At 40.4% G+C, this 23,222-nt stretch overlaps 1 protein-coding gene across 1 annotated transcript in view; it reads left to right on the plus strand.

Annotated features, from left to right (window-relative positions):
- The first annotated feature begins 9,461 nt into the window (after positions 1 to 9,461).
- galnt9 (polypeptide N-acetylgalactosaminyltransferase 9) overlaps positions 9,462 to 23,222 on the plus strand; it is a 117,510-nt gene continuing 103,749 nt past the window's right edge. The window contains exon 1 of the mRNA XM_033620029.2: positions 9,462 to 10,602. Coding sequence (XP_033475920.2) covers positions 10,362 to 10,602 — 241 coding nt within the window. The 5' untranslated portion in view covers positions 9,462 to 10,361. The remainder of the gene's footprint in view (positions 10,603 to 23,222) is intronic.

The following is a 23,222-nucleotide window of genomic DNA, read 5'->3' on the forward strand; positions in this document are numbered from 1 at the left end:
GCGATGACCCGCAGTCCTCTGCACCCGCTTCGACCTCAACCGCTGCAATCCCCCGTGGCTTCCCCTCCCACCACAAACACCTCAGCCATTGCACGGCCGCACATCCATTCACCATCACCCCCTCCCCTCCTCTCCACACCCACCCACATGCCCTCTTCACTGGCAGAGCCACATAATTATTTTCTCTGGGAGACATACTGCTTGCGTGCGCCTCTTTCTTTGATTACAATTTTGCAAAAGCGGGCTTTAACAGGAGGGACCAGACGTGTTGCTTTGATGTCTGTACCCTCCACTCTTCCTTTTTTCTTTCCTGGCAACTGGCACAATACTTACATGTTAACCTCATCCTGACCACACAGCATCATATTTTCTCTGGCAGTGAGGGGTCGTAAAGCATGGTATCTTTATCCAAAGCAGCTTGCAAATGCTTGGATCCGGGGCTGGTTTTCAGGCGGTGATGTTAGCTTAACAATGGTCAGCGTGTTGTTCTCCTCCGATCCAGTCTGGCCATCTGCACGCTTTGATCCCCACTGCCAACGACGACTTTGTTCTTTTTGGAGGGAACACTGGCAGGGGGGATTAGTATGTGTGTGTGCGGGCATCACTGTGCTCGTACTGTAGCCTATGATTTCTTTCTTTGCTTGATGCATCCATACTGTATATACAAAATTGTAATGTGGTGAGATTATGGGTTTTTAAGGACTGACACAAACAATATTTTAAGATCAAAGCAGAAGTTAGACAAAAAAGATATGCTTTCTTAAATTTGAGCACTTTCATGCAAAAATATTCAGTGTTTCTCTTAGAATGTCTTGTTGTTATCATACGAAACAGCAATTAGACAACACTTTTGAAAAACGGATTGATAAAGATCTTTAGTGATCCACCACCGCACATATTCATTTTATATTCTGGAGTATATGTGCAGACACTGGTTTGTATGCGTGTGCATGTAGGCTTGTTTGTGCGTGTGTGTTTGTGCTGACTGATTAGCGACTTGCTCTGTGATTGCTGCTGTGAGCCTCTGATTAGAGCGTTGGCTGAGATGTTGGCTGCTGGCTCTTTTTGGCCACAAACGGACAAGAAACTGGACTGAATCAGCCGCTTTGAGTCCGCCACCTCCTAGCAATGCCAGTTTCTTTCTGTCCCCAATACCCTGAGCTCAACCCAGCGAACACTTTGTTGTGTAAATAAAGCGTCAGAAATGAAAGCTGTAACAATGTGCTATTGTGTGAGTCATGTTGTGAAAATGGAGCCCTAATATCCTCCTGGTATCCGTTCAACACATATCAGACCGTGCCACAGTTTGGTGAAACTTTGAAAGTTATTCCTCACAGTGGTATTTTTCAGGATGATGCTGCAGCCTTTTTTAGGCATTAATTAGCACTCAAAGTTGGTGTGTGTGATCACAAATCTGTTATTGGACAGGAAAACAAAACCACTAAAATGCTGTAGACCATCACTGGAAATGAGATTCTGATTCAAATATGAGTAAGCTGCAAATAAATTCACCTCAAAGGAAATGGTTTTAGAATATTATTATGGGAAATCTTATTTTTGTTTTTGCTGAGAGTTTGAGAAGTAGATTGATACGTCTCTCATGTCTGTATGCAGAGTATGAAGCTAGAGCCTGCAGGATTAGCTTAGCTTAGCATAGCATTAAGGCTGAAAGCAGAGGGAAAACAGCTAGCTTAGCTCTGTCCAATGCTGAAAAATATACCTTCACTTATCTCAAAAACTGTCATTTTAACATTTTATTTGTCGTGTACAGATTAAACAAATGACATGTAATGTGTGGGGAGATCAGGGAAATTGTAACCGCAAATGCATTGTAATTGCAAATAGCAATGATCAGAAATGAGACAGAATAATGCTTTATGCACATGGTCTGTAATGGCCCCTTTCTGCCTGCCAAAGGAAAAACTAGTGTCTCCTACCTGTCAAAGTGATTTTTTTTTATCTACAGTATTTTCCCTTATACTGTCATAATATTATCACTTAATATTAATATTATTATTATCACATAAGATCACTTTATTCTATGTCTCATTTAGATCTGGCCAAAAATAAACTGTTTGCACTAACTAACCCGCATACAAAACAAGGGTGAAAAGACAAGGGTTTATTCAACTCCAGGATTTGGTCTTCAACTTTTCACTTTCATACATCAAAGGGTACGTTTTAAAAATCTAATTACTGAGCTAATTCATTGTGGAGGGACGGTGTGCCAAAATTATTTGTAGCTTCTGGGATGGTAAAAAAAACAAAAACAAAAACAAAAAAAAACAAATAATAAAAGTCACGCCCCAGCCACCCCCCTTCTCTGATAAGTAAAGAACAGTCCCTAATTTAAGAAAAATTATTTTGTGTTCTGTTTAAATCTCTTACACTCCATTATATTTCTGCCAAAAGCTAATTTCTCATGCTTTCAAAACCTTTAATGTCTCTGAATCAGAAGTTGTCCTAGCTTTAAATACTGCCACAAATAAATATATTTTTCAACTGTTATTTTTTCGTTTGTAATAGTAGTCTAGTATTGAAACTAAATAGTTAACTCAGACTGAAAACCTGGTCGGAGCTATTGAGTTTGTACAAATTATAAACAGGGGATTTGTGACATCCTAAATTGCACAAATCAGAAACAAGACATTCTGGGGCGTCGGTGGCTTAGGGGTTAAAGCAGGCACCCCATGTACAAGGCTGTTGCCGCAGCGGCTGGGGTTTGAATCCAGCCTGTGGCCCTTTGCTGCATGTCATCCCCCCTCTCTCTCTCTCTCTCCCTCCTTCACACTTACCTGTCCTGTCCAATAAAGGCAAAAATGCCCCAAAAAATATCTTAAAAAAAAAAAAAGAAACAAGACATTCTGCACATGCTCTGTGGTGATCCCTCTCTACCTGCGAACAGACAAAGTGATATATTATACTTGTTTAAGATATAACAGACAAAGTGATATCTTATACTTGTTTAAGATATGTTTTTATATTTGTATAATTAGCCTATACAATGAATAGGTATTAATATGAAGGTATTAAGTGTGCTTTTTTACAATTGCCCCTGCATGTGGGGACAGATGTAGCATTTGACTTCTATTGTTTTAATCAGTATAGTGACTCTAACATTGCTTGATGGCTGTTAACAAGATGAACACAGATACATGTTGCCTACGTAAATTTTTTTTCCACATAGCTCAAGAGCTTTTTGAGTCATGACTTTAAAACCAAACGATGTTACAACTGCCCCCAGTCTCCCTACTATATAACATCATATATAATATGTGCCAGTTCAGTCTTTGAGCCTCCCTGCCCTATATTACTCCCTGGCACTGCTTCCAAAAATATATTTCACAGGAAAAAAGCAATGCTGTTTTTGCATTTACTTTTATTTTTGAATAGTAAAAAAGTATATACAGAACCTCCAGAAAGATTAAGGTTTTTTTTTTTTGTCTCTGTAGCAGCAGTATGGTATGGAGTACCTTGAGATGCAATCAGAACTGAGCTGAGGATTTGCTTGTAATTACAGCTGATTCCGCTTTAAAGGGTTTAGTGTTGACACTATAGAAATCCTCACAAAAGTTCTATCAATGCACTTTAATGCACCAATTGAATCAGCCAATGCACAGAGCTCCGTGTATTTGTTTATGTGTGCATGTTTATGTCTCTGTCTGAGCTCAAATGTATGCTTTTGGGTGCATTTTAATAACATTTCTGTATTCTTTTGTAAATCCATCAATAGCTGTCCCCCCCCCCCCCCCCCCCCCCCAGTATAAAATACCCCCATCCATTGTCTCACCCAGAAATTGAAAACATAAACTGGAGGAATGCTCACAAGCCATGGAATATCAATCAGTCTGCAAACAAGTCGGAGGTGTCAGCAGAGTAATGGCTTTTGTTTGAGAAAGAGTCCATAGCTGGTGCACACAGGGATTTAAAACAATAATCTTTCCGGTATAATGACTAGGTAATATGGATAGTCCATTTATCTTTGATTAGATTTTTTGATGCAGGGATTCATTCCCTTGACTCCCTGTTTCATTATTCTTTCTAATTACCTGCACCGATTCGCCCATCAAGCATCGGTACACTGGCAAGATGTAATTGCTTCTGCCATAAATCAAGAAACATTTGGGGGCGTCTGGAGAGCTCCTTCTCCATTAATACGAACACATTGAAAAGCCAGGCTTATGTTCATATTGATAAATCCAATCATTCATTTTGACATCTCATATTTGATGTGCTCAGTCTCCAGCTTAATGTTTTGGTAGTTCTTACACTGATAATTCCTGTCACTGTTTTGTTTGTACAGAGCTAACACTGCTTCTGTCTTTGTCTCATTAACATCAAGATTTGCCTGGTCCCTACTTGAGAAAAAAGCACTTTGCATTTGTGATTGGGTTGCCACTGAGTGATGCATTACGGGTACAGCCACAGTTGTCTGCCAAGGTCAAGGAGCACATTGTGTCTTAATGAGGCCTCGGCTCTGATAAACATTCAGCTGCTGGCCCCCAGTGTTGTTTCATTCACTATGTTGTACAAAAAACCAAAAACATGTAAAAATGTGCCCGGAGCTGAGCACCACATATTCCAGTCTGCAGGGTTATTATTCTAATTTAGTTAAGGCATTAGGCAAATCAACAGCTCCCGCAGCAGCACAGTTGGGAGAAGTGGCTGGAGGTGGAATGTGAATGAGCTAAGTTAAGGCAGACAGAACTGGGGCTTAGCTGTTAGCCTGGGGGTCAAAGTGATAATGTATGAACTTAGCTCTGGCAGGCGAGCAGACAGCACTACATTAGTGACCAACGAGTGTCTTAGAGTGGGTGCTTTATTCTGAAAGCGACACAGCAAGTCTGTACGTCAGCTGATCAGGGACAAACATGGATTATTTGCTCGACTACATCAGTAGCACTGTTCCTGCAGCATCAGATTTGTCAGTTGTTTTGTTTTTTCTTCTTTCACAATGGTCACACTGACCTTGGTGTAGCTTGTCGTGAATTAGATCATTTGTGTTTATGCCAAACATTATGCACATTAGGCAGTGTGAATACAAATGGAGGATACAATTCTGTCCCTAGGGAAAAAAAACAACCTTGCGTATTTCTGATGGAAGTTTCTGTGTCCAGCGGTTGATGTGATTTAATAATTTAATATTTAAATATTGCATATTTTCCTTTTTCCTAACAACTCTTAGTTCACATTATACTGAATACAAAGTACTTTAGTTCTGAAGACACTACAAGGTCTTTCTTTCATTAAATTCTATCAACACATCCAAGAGTAGATTTTCTATTCTATTAGAAAGGCAAGGGCACAAGAGTTGGTGTGTGGTTAGTGGAAACCTGGATGAAATGTTAAATTAAGACTTCCACAGACAAAAAAAAGCTGATACTCTGCTGTTAAAATTATTTCTGCAATGCAGTGGATGTGTGTGATCTGTTTACTTCTGGCTGTCCTTGTTTGAAAACATCTTGTCTGAATACAGTCACTCTGCCCGGCCATGTCGGCCTCTTGTGAACCAAACAGGGAAGGGCAGCTTCAGCTGACGAGGATGCCCAGTGTACTGAAATCACTGGAGTGTAACAAACAAAATGACCCCCAACAAAGTGCTTACTACCTTGGGTTTTACAGTAGTTAATATCCTCTTTGGGGTCAAGACTTTTCTAGATTCCTAACTACCTATATTTACTGCATGCTCCATGTACAGTATATATTCTTCACATTTTAAAGTTGCACTTATCAATATTTTTGTGTTTAGGAGAGATCTAATGGCTACGTGTGAAGTGAAAGGTGTTGGTCATAGTGATGAACCCACAGAGAATTATTACCTGACTGTGCAGTTACTCAGCTCCACTAAGTCTTTTTGCATCTGTTGGTGTTTTGGTGGTTTGCAGCATCACTGTTTTGCTTCACTCTCACAGTTCTCATCAGCCTCATTTCCAGATGCACAAGGTAAATGTTGTCAGTGAAAAAGCTCTGATAAATGTAGGTTACCTGGCTCATACCGAACGGTACACAAAGTTAGCCATTAGGTAGTGAACATAGTGGATATATACACCTGTCACAACAATTGTGAACAGCGCCATTGATCCCAAGCACACTGGTTGGTACACATAGCTGTCAATCAAGATGTCAAATCCCATCTTCAAAGTATCAAATAACTAATTACAACCAAACCTATAAGAAAAACAAACATTTGAGCATACAGCAGTATCATAAACTACCTAAAAATGACAGAAAACAACTTTGGGAAAATGAAATTTTAAGTGTATTTTGAATTTTTAATTGGGCTCATCCCATCTGCTAACACAGAGGGGGCGACCTTTATGACCGGTAATGTAGCCAGCCACCAGGGGGCGATCAAGATGTTTTGGGTTCACTTTTGGGGAATTGTCATGTCATCCACCTTTCTTATACAGTTTATGGTGGAGACCAAAACAGAGCTACAAGAAGAGTGACCTACATTCATCAGGTCTCCTGAAACCAGCCCTGTCTCCAAGAAATTACATCTGTAAACAACTAATTTGGAACAGCAAAAAATAAAGTTTTTTTAAGGAGACAAACACACTATGTTTTCTATAAACATAATGAGGAAATGTTGCTAATTAACTTAGCCTACCTAGCAAGTCACACAAATGTGAACACTTGAAGTATCAGCAAATAGGTAATGTTGCAATACACTATCCATTTGTATTGACTACAGCATTTTTTTTTCGACAAAAATCACAATATTTCTTTAACTTTAACCAAAGTGGTTATGTTGCCTAAACCTTACCACAGACATGACTCTAGATGTGAACCTGATGTGACCTGTCAAAGTCCTGATCTGTGTACAACCCTCTTGATCACCTCCCTGTGATTCCAGCGTGGTATAGTGTTTCATTAATTCAAAGAATTATTGTCTCTGAACATAATCCAGGCAATTACTTCGTCACCATGATGTTATTATGAAAACAATGTAGTAATATACAAACCTCATTTCTAGGAGACAGGGTTACCTGGAACGTGACACGAAATGATTGCTAATTTTGACCCATACCAATGGGCAACTGTTTGCTAACCCACTTTGGCTTGCTGTACAGGCTAACAAACATCCACTATATGAAAAGTTCACTGGCTAATTTAGTTTGCAGGCTAGATTGCTAAAAGTAAATAGGCTTAGACATTTGGCATCTTAACAACTTAATGAAAAATGTCCAGATGGATTTGTTTACATGCTACACATCCTATCTTTTTTTCCTTCAATACAACTGCAAATTGGTTGCAGTGACATGTCAGATTTACCTCCAAATGCCTTTGTTTCTTCCTTTCAATAATAAGAAAATATAAATTCAAGTATCACTTTAGCATAATTTGCTACTGCAAATAAGGTATGGACTTGGACTTTTGGTGGACAAGACTACCTTTAGGACATCTTTTAGCATTTTCAATGCATTCGTATTTGTGATAAATACATAGCACACTGATTCATACATGCATTTTGAGTGACTTCCATTCTCTGCCGGATAGTCACTGTTGAAGCTGGTGCTTTATGTCTCCTGTAAGCACAGATCTGGCAAACACGTGGCTGGAGATATTGCAGCAGCACTAAATGCAAACACTTCCATCCAGCCTGCGTCCTCCCACTGAATATGTTCAAGTGGCTTATGTAGAAACACTGAGTGGGATGACTAAGGTGCAGCTGGCAGTGACCCAGGTTAATATGGTTAAAACACTTGAGTGCCAGTGTCTGCAGTCATGCAGGGTGCTGAACGCAGAAAGCAGAACAGAAGTCTTCAGAGAGTCTTATAGAGGAGCGTAGGGGGCAGTGATACTGTAGCTGCTGTATAAGCAGCTGTGTGTGTGTGTGTGTGTGTGTGTGTGTGTGTGTGTGTGTGTGTGTGTGTGTGTGAGGCCTGCACTGTGGCTGAGGTGGCTGTAACGGTGATTTCCCCACAGTCTGTCTGTTTCTGCAGACCTTGAATTAAATCAGCACCTTTTGTAATGGGGCTCGTGTGCAGCAGGAATCCTAATTAAACGCTGCATACAAAGCCAGTTATTTCAAACCTAATTGTCATACCAACACCATGGGCTACAATCATTAAAACACAAGGGGTTGATGATAGGAGATTCCGTGTTATCACAACACAGAGAACAGCATGACAAATTCATCCAAAATAAAAAGAGAACGCATTTAACCACACGTCAGACTGCAGGGTCTTTGAGGAATATATAGACCACAGAAACATTCCGTGCTCTTGAGCATGTTAAGTTTGTGTCTTGATAGAAATGATGGGGTCATGCACTTTGTAGAGCACACTCAACACCACAGTGCACCATTCCCCTGCAACTCCAAAACTGATTTCCGAGAGGATTAAAAATAAAAAGCTCTTGAATCCGCTCTCAGAAAAGCAGAATTGATTCCATCTTGAAGACGTAGCTATACCATCAAGGCATTTAAAGAGGTATGAGAATACTTACAAGATCACGTACATACCAGACGTCCTCTGACAAAGAACTGAGCAGTCTATAAAGGTTTTTTTTACAGTTACAGCCGCCGTCTGATTATAGTGCAGTAGCAAACAAAGTGAAGAGTATAAATCTGAGATCCTCTGGTGGGTGTGAAGTGGGATCAAAGTACTTTGGGAAGCCTGTGCCATGTCTGGGTTTGCCCAATCAAGTAAAAGTACACAGTGAGACTAAATCTCTTTGTACGTGATTTACTCGAGCCATAATTCATTTGGAATTGGAGATGAGGAGCTCGCAATGGCAGTGGTGAGGTTACCATATATTGAGTTGTGAGGAAGAAGTGGCTTCTGATGATTAGCATCATGACTGCATGGCTCTGGTCTATACTTTCCATATCCTTTAAGATATAAAGATATCTGCTTTTAGCTGTGGGGTTTTTGCTGCACTTCACAGAGACCAGTCAGCAGCGTGGGCTGCAATCTGAGCTGGATTTGTTTTGTTGTTGTTGTTGAAAAAGTTGAACTTCTGTTCTGAAGGTGGCTCAGATAGAAACATAAAGGAACAGCACCTCTTCTCCCACTGGGTTTGATTAAAAATAGGTTATTTGTTCAGTGTCTGTTAGCTCTAATATGATGGAACTGAAGCTCCATTCAAGCATGTGATTAGTGAAATGATGATTATACTCCTGAGGTTGACCATGCATGTATGCAGAGCCAGTTGCGTAACGTGCTTTTTAAGTCCTATGTGCAACATGGATGTGAAGCACTACAGCTAAGTTGCTGGTGGCGGTGGCATCAGAGGTGAGATGGAAACTGTTAACCTTCTCATCACGGATCAAAACTCTGTTAACACATCTTCACAGCTGACTAACTGATACGTGGAGAAGGCTCGCTCTACCAAGTGGAAGTATTAGCTGCCTTCATGGTCGTGCTGTTTATTTTATCCTGCGAGCCCAACACAGCTCGTGAATATTCATGATTGAGCCTCTGAACGTCAGGACGCAGCGGCGGCTCTTCCTCCCTGACAGAGAGCGGAGAGGCTGGGAGGAGAGACAGCATGCCAGAGCCCGGCTGTATCTCTCCCACCGCATTTGAGGGCGAATCTGCTCTCAACTCATCCCACCCCGCACAGCCGAACGGGGGAACAACAATGGACTGACGGAACACAAACACACAGCGAGAGAGACGGAAGGAGAGAGAGAGAGAGAGAGAGAGAGAGAGAGAGAAAGAGAGAGCGGGAGAGAAACGCCGCCTTGTTTTTGAAGCATCCACATATTCTCTGGACATAAGCTCCTCGGGTTCATATTTGCAGAGCGGGACGGATGGAGTGACCACAACGCCTTTGAAGAGAGAGATGCCACAACAAAGCAGGACGATGCTTCGATGCGAGCGGTTATTGCAGTGCATCTCCTGTAAGATGGACGAGACATATTGGGGCTAAGGAGCTGGCGACTTATCACGTTGCGGAGGAAAGATGTTTTGCAACTGCCTGTAGGCTCCTCTAGAGGATGCATGCCTGCCCTGGCGTCTTGTAATATGTAGCTGTGACGGCGGCAGAGCGTTTGCAGCTGTTTCTTGGCTTGTGGAGCCCCAGAAAAGCATCGCTCACCGGCTGGAGCCGAGCCCCGTGGCCGCCAGCAACCTTCCCCACCTCTCAGTGTCAATGTGACGGGTGCGATGCCCCGCTAGGAAGAAGTGAGCGCAGCCTCCGGAGCTGTCCGCGGTGCTGAACGGATCCGTCAGTTCCTCGGGTCTCCACGAGTTGACCTTCTCTCCCCGGGCAGAAAATCATCCTCCTGCAATACACACACCACACACACGCGCGCGCGCGCACACAAACACACGGAGTAAGGTGGCAAAGCAGGCCACCGCACATGGACAGCTGCTGGGCTTGACTAAGTCAGCCAGACGATCTTCTCTTTCATGGCTGTGGCACGCAAAATCAAAACTTTGCTGACCGTCAACATTTTAGTGTTCGTGGGGATTATCCTGTTCTCGGTCTACTGCAGGATCCAGGACCGATCCGAGGAGCTCATCCAGATAGGGCGTATGTCTGACCAGAGGCTGCGAGCCAGGAATGGCAAAGTTTCCAACTTGGTGGACAGGCAGTCTATTCTCCAGAGGCTGGAGAGGCTGGAGGATGTGGTCTACAACCAGTTAAACGGTAGGATCATCTTAACAGCAAAAGCTGTGGCTTACTGCTACAGAAATGATCATCATCATAATGAAGCAGATAATGACCACTGCAAACGACACACTTTATGAATTGTAGCTATAGTCTATAAATAGACAGCTCTTGTGCAGCGTGGAGCACTTAGTTGTGGCCTGATTGGCCAAACTGTCCTCCAGAATCAAAAGGTGCACATGCTGATGCACAAGGGTGAGTTTTCTGCCGACCTGGAGCATGACTCATGCATATTTTCCTGTCAGCCTGGTAGCCTCATTTCTTTGGTAAAGCAGTGAAAAATCAGTCTGATTTTACGCATGAATCACTGTCACACATCTGCTGCCTCCAAAGCTCTAACCCTTGTATAGGAGCTAATGAAGCAGGGTGATGTATCACAGTGCAATACTTAGTATATATGTGCAGCTATCATTTGTGTTGATAGACTTTACTGGGCTGTTACTTTAACAGCCTATTAGACCGTGACTCCCCTAACCCATAATTGACTTGTTGTAAACTTCACATAAACTTATGCTTTAAGTGTTGATGTCTGTAGATCTGTATAGAACCCGCTCAGAGGAAGTCTGTGTCTCAGCAGCAGCAGCAGCAGCAGCTCATTTCACTGGAGGCACTGCTGGTGAAACATATCAGATTTAACAAGCTGTCTGAGTTTTGAAGGAGAGTCTAATGTAATGGCTCTATAACGGAATGACAGACTTGTATTTCATTACATGGCCATTAGTCTGTGGGGCAGAATTGGTCTCCTCAGCAGAGCAGCAACCTTTACAATCAGGTTACATATGACTCTGTCTAACTCATGGTCCTCTTCTCCTGTGGGAGATCCATATAATCACCATAGATTAAAGGCGTCATTCATGCAGATGCTTGAAAAGACTGACCTGGATACAGTACATGAGATATTCCAAGTTTTTAACTCATTAGAATGAATATAGAGACTTTAGACGCATCAGTGTTAAATAACTTTAAAGAAGCAAACAAACTTTTTTCGCTCTCAAAATTAATTTTAAAATCCCATCAAGCACCATTTTCCCATGTATTAAATTACACTCACTCAGCTTTAGCCAGGCAAATTTAGTAATAATGAGTCTGTGGGCTTTATTATTTTTTTTTAATTCATTAATGCAAAATATGATTATTTTCATTATCTATTAATCTGCCAATTATTTTCTCAGTTAATCGATTAATTGTTTGGTCAACTAAATGTAAAAAATGAAAAATGTTTGTCACAGTTTCCAAGACCCCAAAGTCATGTCTTTAAATGTCTTGTTTTGTCCGACCAACAGGCAAAACCACAAAAATCTATTATTCACATTAATATATGACAAGGAAATTCTCACATTTAAAAGCAGAACCAGCAAATGTTTTGCATTTTAACTTGAAAAATGACAAAAACAATCAATGAATTAATCGATTATCAAAATAATAACATTTTCATCGATCAGCTAATTGATTTATTGCTTCAGCTAGAGTGACAATGCATATGAATAATTTTACAACAGATTTCTTTACCAAGAACTATAATTTTCTTCTATTTTCTGAGATAAATCTGTCCGTCAATTTAGATTTAAAGTATGATATGAGACCAGATACTGTCTTAGATTTTGGATATGATAATAGGCCTGTAGTAGGTGTTGTCTTTTCCTGACTTCAAAGGCTGCATTACAGTAAAGTGATGTCATAGCTGTTCTTTCTAGTCATTATAGTCTTATTACTCACGATTATTTTCAAAGGTCTTGTGTAAATATTTGTGAAAGCACTAATAATCAGTCCTACATTATCATTGCAATATCAGGGTATTTGGTGTTGTGATATATAAATATTGCGATATTTAATTTTCTTCCATATCACCCAGCCCTAGTTTAAAGGTCCTGTACCATTGTCTTCCTTGTAAGTGACTCAAAGCCAAAAACTATAAACAGTTTATGCAACAGACGATAGTAATCCATGGCTGATAGCAAAAAAAGAATTGGACAGGTTCCCACTGACTCCTGCACAGGCCATTTTTGTAATGAAAGAAGCACATTTCTTGAATTCAGAGTATTTTTTGGACTGCACAGTGTTCGCTCACAGGATATTGAGGCTAAGTGGGATCACAGCTAAAAATTTCTCACACTGCTTTGGTGGCATATTTCAATGTCAGTGGTGTTGTATGAGAATGCCACAGAAATTCTGTACTACCTTACAGCACAAACTGATCCTTTAGCATTCACAGCGAGTTAATCAACTTGTAGATCAACAGCAATGACTTAATGTTTTGAACCAGTGACATGTAATCTACATTAGCCAAAATGTATTTTCCTAAGCATAAATAATAAAAAATAGCATGCTCCAATATTCCTCCTTAGCACGGTGCTACTAACTGATTTCTAATCTATCAGTAAAGTCAATTTCTATTCACTTGCTTACTATTCTCCTGGGAAACTGTGACTTTATCATCTGTGTAAATTACAGGCGACTGGAGCTCAGGCTGAAGGGGAGTCTGTGAGGGCTGGGGACCGTGTAGGAGGAGGCAGGTTCTACTTATGTTGTCATATTTCACGCTGGTTGCCAGTAGAGGTCACATTTCTTAATACCCTTTTAAAGTCAGCCTTGTGAAAGCTGTTAAAACCCTGAATCCAAGAACATGCAGAAAAGAAATAGAAAAAATATGGAGAAAGTGTCTCCTTTTCATTGTTGAAGATACAGCGTCTCCTTCTAACTGGTTGTAATGTTTGCAAGAACCAGAAACAGTGGCCCGACAGTTCATCTGACAGTTTGCTCACCAGTCAGTAGTTAAGGAGGTTTCACAGCTTCATGGCCCCCTAACAGTGCAGCTGTGGACTGTTTCTGCATGATCTTGTTATTATTCCCGAGCCTCGGCAGCTATTTGAGGGTCACTCTGTCACTTTGAGTTATGCTTGGCATCTGGCATCCAGCCAGCAGGCATTGCCTCTCAAAAAGTACAATGCATCCTCTCAGTCACTTAGCTTTATATAGAGACAATGCAGCCCCACACTGTGTCACTGCTGTGGGACAGAAACACACTGTGTCTTCAGAAAACTCTTAAAGGGCTGAGGGAAAAAGAAAGACTTATCTGTTCACTAAACATTTATATGTGGAATTATACAACGGGGTTTGTCCAAGCTGAAATACTTTATGAGTTTTATCAATTTGTCTCATGCCACTTTTGAGTGGGTGGATTTTAAAACATGAACTTACAGAGTTTTATTTGCTTAAGTGTAATTGGTAATTGACTTATTTTCCCTAAGTGATGTCTGAAGGTCATTCACTTTGTCTAAGGGACGATACAGAGTCAAAAGAGTTGCTTTTTGTGACAGTTGTTTTATTTGAGTGAAATTCATATCAGCTTCAAAGATGACTCTCTCAAAACTGACTCCCCTTGTAGCACAGCTGAGTCCAAGTAGCTGGGACACGCTTTGCAGGTCTCTCACAAGTGGAGAGAGTAACAGTTATTATGAGATGGAGAGAGGAACCGGCAATGAACTAAGTGCAAAGCTGGCACAGTTGCCTGCCTTCCAGTTAGCACAGGAATACAAGAGCGTCAAAGCATCTTGAGCTTATGTGTCAGTCTAAAATGAATTTATTGCATTTTGTAATAATGTCACTCAGTGTCACGCTGTTACACTGGATTCCAAATTGAGTTTGAATTCATTAATTCACCAAATCCAGCTGTTCAATTGGAGCTCGACAAATTTCAGAGTTACAATTTGCAGACAAACTCTCTTCCCACACTATCCAAGTCTGGAACAGAAAAAGGAATCAATCGCGGTTACGTAATTTTTCTTTGACAGCGGCAATGTGTACCCAGGAGTGCACACAGGCTGGAAACATTCGCTGGCTGTCACAATCCCTCCATGATTTGTCTTGAGCTCTTTAATGGCATACTTAATCACATCCTCATATCCCAGGTCACTGGCCCTTTTTCTAAATCGTGCACAGAACACAAATTGTAGTCTGTGGCCATTGGGAATAACTATGGTGAGAGGAGGACTCAGTGCGCCAATAACTATTACCATGTCTGGTAGCGATATGAAGTAATTGCCCATTCCCTCTGTTGTTTATTGCCTACCAATGGCATGCCACGGGAGCTGCAGCAAGGTCCAATTAGATTTGAAGGACATAAACAAGTCGCAGAATTCCTTTTTTATAGTCGCCTGATGAATGGTCACCAGACTCCCAACAAGAAAACAACGGTCAAGCTTTATCGGTGGCCCATTCTGCGCAGAAATGAGCAACATGAGGGTTATCAGCAGCACTGCTCTGCTGTGGAAGCCACCGTCTTTGGGTAATCAGATGAGTGGGTTTTAAGCTTGTTAACAAGCTTATGAAGCAGTGTTTTGACCTTAAGTACTGCATTAGAACCAGTAAATACCTCCTCGCCAGTGCTTACCTGCTGAAGCACCGCCAGTCTGCCTGGCCTAAATGAACACGAAACGCAAGATTAAGTGCCATTATTTAGAAAGAGATAGAAATGAGTACTTTTGAACATTAGAGTTTGACTGATAGGGATTTTGAAGGTCAATATTGATATGGAAATTTTGAACTAAGCTGTAGATATCCAACATAATGTGTTGATATTCAATTAGCACAGGGAAAACATGATTAAAGAATTAATCCACTGTTTGCTAAGCCCTGCCCCACTCTATTACTGCTGCTACATCTTTCAAGCTTGCTATTCACACATGGCACATAATGCAGTTTATAGTAATAATGGTGGCAGATTTACCACTTGAAAATCTGAATGATTTTTGAAGACAGAGGTGGACAATAGCAGGCTTATCATTAATGGCTATCAGAAACTAGCTAGCTAATTAGGCTAAAGTGATCTCCATTTGTTAGTTGTGGATTCTAAATGCTATGGTTGGCAACTGGACTTGAGCTTGGGCTTGAGTTTCTTGTAGATGTTTCACCTCTCATCCAAGAGGCCTCTTCGGTTCTAACTGACTGGTGGGGAGTCACAGGCTTTAAACCCTCGTGACTTAGAATTACCATGACCTGGATGACTGAGAATCTTCACCAACACATTAGTTGTGAACAGTGTTGGGCACGAGTAGTGTAACTAATTACTGATAAAATTTCAGTAATAATATTAGTTACCCCAAAACGACCTGTTACAACATTACTTTTGTTATCACATCACTGTTGACTTGAAATACATCATCACATCATCACACTCATTTCCTGATCATTGCACTGCGCAGGCACGTCACAAAACAGCAAGCTAATTAGAAAGATGAGAACACTTACCTTAGCGGCTGGAAATATTCCCATTACTTTGATTTTGTCGGGAGGAAAGATGACAAGAACACTGTTGCTGCAGGTAGTAGAACTAAAACTCTTCCCACTGTGAAAAACATATCCTCAAACCTCCAGTGTGAAACACCTTGGCTACTATAACTGACAGCCCAACAACATGAAGCTCCAGGAAATATACCCCACCAAAGGTGAGCCCTCCTAGGCTGCTGACGTGACCTGTAGCCCTACACTGGCTAAACAACCAAAACTGGATTTTAATCGTGGACAAAGAAATAATAAGCTTGTGGCTGGATATTTTGTGGATGAAATGTTGCTCCACGACTGACACTCCGTCTTTCAGGCATAGCTTTGGTAAAATACTGGTCATAGGCAACTGAAGACCTCCAAGTAAAAAAAAAGAAAGAAAAAAACCCAAAATCATTTGCAAGTGATCTAGGGTTAGCTACACCAACCAACGATTAACCAGAATTTTGGGGAGATACACAGTTTTATGGGGTGTAATGGAAAAGTCATATAACGAGTAGTGTAACGAATAACTGTTGACAAGGAGTAATAAGTAAAGTAATGTCATTACTTTTGAAAAGAGTATTGAGTAAGAATTACATTTAGTAACAAGCCCAACACTGGCTGTGAATGTTGTCTTAGGCTTATTTTTTAATGTTACCAGCTGAACTTCAGACAGAAATCTTACAGAGAAGCACTTGATCGTGTTAATAGACTGAGGTTAAAGCTAAATATCTCAGCAAAACAAGAAGTAGCATCACTCATGTGTCGGAGTGTAGAGCTATACGATAAGGAAAATGAAAGGTGTTTTATTGTAATATAACACTATTTGGCTACACTCTTTCCTACATAGAGTCCTTGTCTCTATTTTTAATCATGTTTTTATGTTATAAGAGTAAAAGCTTTTAGGATGAAGAGTGACGAATGCAGGGGTGTAAATATAGACAGTGCAGGCAGTGCGGTTACACTGGGGCCCGTGGGCTGGGGGGTGCCCTCGCGAATGATTCAGATTGCCACCTTAGAGCTAGACCTGTGTTCAATGAAGAACTCATGTTAAATAAAAATGGTGACACATCTCTGACATGATTTTCTTTTCTATTTTTTTTTTTTTGAATAAAATAGTCAGTAGCAATCTATAAAAAAAATTAAAAATGCTTATTCTACATAATCTAAAACTCTGAATTAACTATATATATATATATTTTAAAAAAAATCAATTAAATGAATAATTATTTTCTATGATATTTTTGTCATAGACAGGTTTGCAATGATGATTGTTGGATAACCTGCATGTCAGCGTTGTAGTTTAGGGATAATTAACTTTATCTAACTTTATTATAGTACCACTTTAGTTAACATTATTTTGACAATATTTATTTAACATGATTATACCAGTACTTTAATTAACTTTATTATAACAGTAATTATGTCACTAATTATAGCCGTACTTAATTTAACTTGTCAAGACTAACAAGCTGAGCACAACTACAAGTCCAGCGAGTAGTCATGCTTTTCAAACATATGAGCAGCAGTAAGAAAGGACAAGAGAGAAATGAACAGGAGGAAGAAGTAGCGAAGCGCCCTCAATTACATTATTTTGGCTTTTTTTTAACCATTTGCCTGTGGTGTGTGTGTGTGTGTGTGAGCCTCATAACTAGTAACAACCATGCAATAGGGCCCGTCACAATAGCGTGCATGAGGTCTTGTGGTAACTAACAACTATCACTATTAGCTTATAATTGCATCTTACATTTTAGAAGACAAACACACTTATTAATCCATTCATTACACTTTACCCTAGACACACAAAAAAACACCCTCTAATTCTTTAAAGGGGACCTATTATGCTCATTTTCAGGTTCAGACTTGTATGATGGATTTCTATTATAGAACATGTTTACATGTTGTAATGTAAAGATAAAAAAAAAATACAATACAATAAAATAAAAACACTCTATTTTCCTTATAATGTTTGTGCCGGAACACCCATATTCTCCCTCTGTCTTTTTTAGCATCTGTCTCTTTAAGGCCTCATCCAAAAATTCCAATCTGCTCGGATTGGTCAGTCATCAGACACTTTCTACTATGAAATATCACCAATCAAAAATTAAATCAAAAATTTCACAACTGGACATGTGGCAGCAGGAATATAATCTAAAACCGTGGAGAACTTAACAACACCAGCAGCTAAAAACATGGTTCCCTGATGTTAGCATGTAGCGTCATGTAGTGTAGTGTAGGCTACACTGTCACAATTATCTGCCTGGAGCAGATAACCATATAAAGAAATCCTATCTCCTATCTTTATCTGACGTCAGCTCAATAGTATATAAAAAAAAGAAAACACTGAAACAGAGTATTACGTATTTATTATAGTGTGCTAAAGCCTGAGGTTTTTGCTCACAGGGATTACTTTTACATGCATTTACTTAATTTTTTGACACTTTACCTGATATTGTAACATTATATGACATAAAATAAGGAATTGCATGATAGATCCCCTTCAAATCTTACCATAGCATTATGTACATTGCTTCAACTTGTGGTGATTTCCAAAGGACAGACTTTCCAAGCCTAAGTGCGGTGACTAAGCTATGATTGGGAAAGCATCTTTATATTGCAAAACTAATATATGTAAAATTAGGCTACTACAAAAACATCTAATGAATAAACAACAACACCAACTTGTTTAATTTTTGTACTCATGGTCTTATGATCAAACCTAAATTGGATTAGACTCAGATGAAACTACCTGACCTTCTTTTCATTGCCTCTCTTTCTTCTACTCGGAGCAGAATTGCTCTAAAAATAAGCTTCTTAAAAAACAGATATTGCTATTAGCAAGTGGATGTGCCACTATTCAGTTTACTCCTCTGACCAGTGCTGGATGTGTCATTGCTTTAGCTTGGCTGTTGTCCCCCAGCTCACGGTCCTACTGAGGCTGTTGTCATCAGCCATGCATGTCACTCCCGGCCTTCTCCCAGTGCGTAGGTGCTGATGGGATGGCAGCCTCACAGGCCCAGCTGCAGCACCAGATATGCTTCTTATCTATAATGCCCAATTATGGCAAAGAAACCAATGCTGTTTATATGCTAAGCCTGCTGGGGCAAAGGCTTGATGAGAAATGTCACACTCTCTCTCTCTTCCACGCTGACACGCACTTGATGCTCTGACTGTATCTTTATGATACACATCGCGGTGTGCCTATATGTTGTTGTGCAGTGTGTAATGCGGCTGCAGGGAAGCACAGTGAGGCCTGATGAAATGAAATATATTGCAATAATGATATGTAGATGAGACTCTGGTCAACAAAACAGTTTCAGAATCAGATAAGAATCAATTCTGCTCAGCCTTGAGGAATCATGGTAATGAATTCAGCGGCCAACCTGACAATCAGCAGTCAGCCACAGACAATAATGGCAATCTCAGATGGAGCGAGCGTTCTTCATATTTACACTGCTGGCCTGGAGTCATGCAGTGATTACATCGCTAACATTTAATGATGACATCTGATGAAGGAGGACACTATGCCAGGCTGGATAATTGATGATGTAAATGGATTTTCATTGCTGCTCCGCACTTTGATTGTTTATCTTTCTTTTTTGGGAGAATTTTGACAAAATGGAACAAAAGTGTTTTGAAATGTTTTACAACCAGTCCTAAAGATGTAACCAAATACAAAACCATTATTCAGATATGAACAGATTATGCACTCTGAACAAATGCAAATGGTATTAGAATTCCTGCAGTAACATTTTCTTTTTTAAATTGAAATGTAATCAGATTGACCTTCAGGCATGATTTGGTTTAGAAATCACACATATAACTGCTCCTTATAACTGAATCTTATCTCATAGTCATGTGATTCAGACTGGAACAGATAGTAGTTAATGTAATGTGATGTTATATTGTGCAGAATTACAGAAATGTTAACAAATGCAGGCAATATGTTTGATATTTGGTATAGTCAGTCCGTAATAATCAGAATTAATTAGACCACAGTGCAGGATAAAGCTTGACTGATGCTGCACAGGTGTTATTTACACCGCATGTTGCAATATTTAAATTTGACACAAAAACTTTACGTGGCTTGACAGTGAACAGATAAATCATTAACTGAATTTAGAGACACTCCTGAAGATGGGAGCAAATGGCCAAGAGAGAGCCCCTTTTTGTCAATAGCTTACTTTTTTTATTGTTCGACAACTTCATTTTTCTTGTAACCTCCAATTTTATGCACATCTTCATTTTTTTATGATGCAATATGGGAAAATTAGCTATTATCAGTGGTGCTGCCAAAGGGAAAGCCACCCTTGATATGATTGCTACGATTTTCAGTGGCTACCCCTATGAAAAACTTCTGACTATTATGGTACACATTTTGTCAAGAGCACACCACTGTTTTATTGATTAATCGAGGGACATGTTTTAAACAGGAAGTTACTCTGTACAGTCTGTAAACAGCTAAACTCACACACACACATGGAAGGTTTAAATGGAAGGAGCAAACAATTGGACATAGCAAGTGGAGGCAGCAGATAATTCCCAAAACCAGAATGCAGATGCTTTGTGTGAAATGAACAGATAGAGATAGCAGCTCTGTGTTTGTTGTGCTTGCACGTCATGTCAGCTCTCATAGGGCTTGCATTTTGCAGAAGGACAACAATCCATTGTTTAGAGATAATTCAGGGGTCTAGTGCCACCAATTTCCAAATCAGAGTTGTTATCGTCCTGACATGCCTGCTGCTGTTATGAGTGGCAGTGTTAGAATTAATGCAGCTCTCCTCGAAGCTCTCAATATTTCATAGATTTGTTTTGGCCTTTGAAGGCTTTAAATCTCTCCAGATCGAGTTATTTTCCTTCTCTTGAAGAGATCACTGAATCCCCTACTCTCGCCTCACCATCAATATTTAGAATTCCGCTGCATCACTTTGGACATGTATAACTCCACTCTTGCTCTTGAATCATTTATTAAAAATGGGGTCATCTTTGAATTTGAGACTCTGTCTTATAAAGGCCAAATCAGACACGTTCTGAAGGTTACTGTATAATTTATAGCTGTTATGGGTTTCATGTATCACGTCAGAGGCATATGAACAAATGGATTTTGAGGAAGGAGCATAGAGACAGATGTATACTCAGGCACAGTGAGATTCAAACAATGCAATGATCCTCATCTAGTTTTGGATGGGAGTGAAGCCTAAGTGGAAGAAGCAGATGTTGTAACTACCTTATGGTGAAATGATGAAAGTGCGAAGGTGCCGTTTGGAGAGTGAATCTCACATTGGGAGCAGTGAATGAAAAAATACTTTACAGCAAATTTCAGAAATTTGAAAGCTGTGTGGTCAAATTCTACAGACACGATAGTCTAATTTAGTTTATAGATCAACATTGATTTTGTCTCTGCAGCTATCTTAGTCACAGCACTACAGTAAGCAGCGTGGGCCTTTAGTCATTGTCATCTTTTCCCGACCAGAACATAACAGCCCACTTGCTGGGTGCTTTTATACAAAGTGCCTCACAGGATCATGTGTACATACATTTTTAACTCATGCAGTTGCCGTGGGAATACAGATTTAATCCCCACAGTGTTAGTGTGATGCTCTACCCACAGACTTGCATGGTCCAATTCTTTCTTTCAAGAAATGTATTAAAAGCTTCTATTTTTGTTTGCAAGCAATCCATTTTTGGGAAAAAAAAATGTTGCTGTGTAAAGAAGAAGCATTTTGCTTTTGATAAATTTATGCATATTCAATTTTTGCATGACTCTCTGCTTTCTCCCAAACAAATTTCAAAAGATGAAAAGACCAAATGGAGGAAACATAAAAGATAAATCCGAGCACGGCAGAGCAATTTAGCTACCTCAAATTACCTACCAGGCATTATCAAAACAGGTCAGCAGCTACATAAAAACAGAACCCTGCAAAGGAAGAAAGAGTTGAAGCTTCCAAACAAACAGCATCAATTTGCTGCAGTGCTCTTTTAACGTTACAAATACAAACCCTCCATCATGAGATTGCTTCTGCAGAATCTTTAAATTTATGTTGAAGTGCTACAGACAGATGACAGTGGATCAGATTTTCAGGCCTCTCATCCTATAATGGAATTTCCCTCAATCAGACAGAGAAAGTGGAAGGCAGGGGGAAGTAAAGTGATGCAGCAACCAGAAAACAAAGCTGGCGGGCATTGTCCTGCTTCCAAGACTCATGTGGAGACAGAGAGGCCCTCCAGACTCGAGTCTCCGGCTCTGGAGGGTATCTGTGTTATTGTGCGACATGGGCTGCTATGCCAGATGGCTAGTCGGTGACGTGAACCCCACCCGTACTTGTCAAAATGCCACCACATTGGCTGGTGCAGGGCATGCTAAATCCCTCTCGCGGGAGAAGCCAGTTTGCAACCATTCAGCTCCAATTACAAATCTTCAGTAGCACCCGAGGATTTGAGGCCATCCAAATATGGTGATTACTCCGCAGTTCCTGGAGGGGTGAAGCTGAGAGCTGAGCTCTTCATTGGTATGCGCTGTTTACTTACTGTCTGTGTGTCCATCTGTTGATTTGCAGAACAGACGCAGCTCGATTTTTCTGTGGAGGCCACACTGGAAGCTTGGTTCGCATAACAATTATCTGACATTATCCTGCAGTTTCATGGAATTTTAAATAGTCAAACAATAGTCATGCCTGCAGAGACAGATATGAATGAGCTGACAACAGGCTTTTGTTTCGGGAGGGGGGCTCAGGGTCAGAAAAGGGGTCGGGTTATATGAATATTTTTGAAGGCAGAGTCTTTAATCTTTCCATGACACATTAATTTAATCCTTTTCTTGGAAGATTTACTGGAAACGAGTCACAACATCAAATAGTCCAAAAAAAAAAGCCTTTGGTGTGCGCCATGGATCATAAAGGTTCATCTTACCATATGCAGGACAAGAGGACAACAATCATGTCTCTGTGTCAGGGCTTTATTTTTAAGTAGCTGGTACGACCAATATGTCGACTGGGAGAAACAGCACATGTCAAACATAGAGAACAGAGAGCAGCTGTCTGGCCAACATTTGTATGTGGGGCCCATTTGGGTATTAAATGGGCTGAAAAATGGGCCCTTTTTGGGATTGTCCACAGGTTCCATAGTGGCCCCATGCCAACTGCCCACATGGGTGGATTTACCCAGAAGGGTTTTGCTAGGGCTACCAGGAAACCAATTGAGTATGGATCAAAAATGGGTATCCTATCTGAGGCCCACTTGAGTAAACCCACCCATGTGGGCAAATGGCATGGAGCCATTATGGAACTTTGGGACAATCCAATATAGGGACCATTTTTCAGCCCATTTACTACATAGAC

Source organism: Epinephelus lanceolatus, chromosome 9, assembly GCF_041903045.1.
Source record: "Epinephelus lanceolatus isolate andai-2023 chromosome 9, ASM4190304v1, whole genome shotgun sequence".
In the NCBI taxonomy this organism is placed as follows: Eukaryota; Metazoa; Chordata; class Actinopteri; order Perciformes; family Serranidae; genus Epinephelus; species Epinephelus lanceolatus.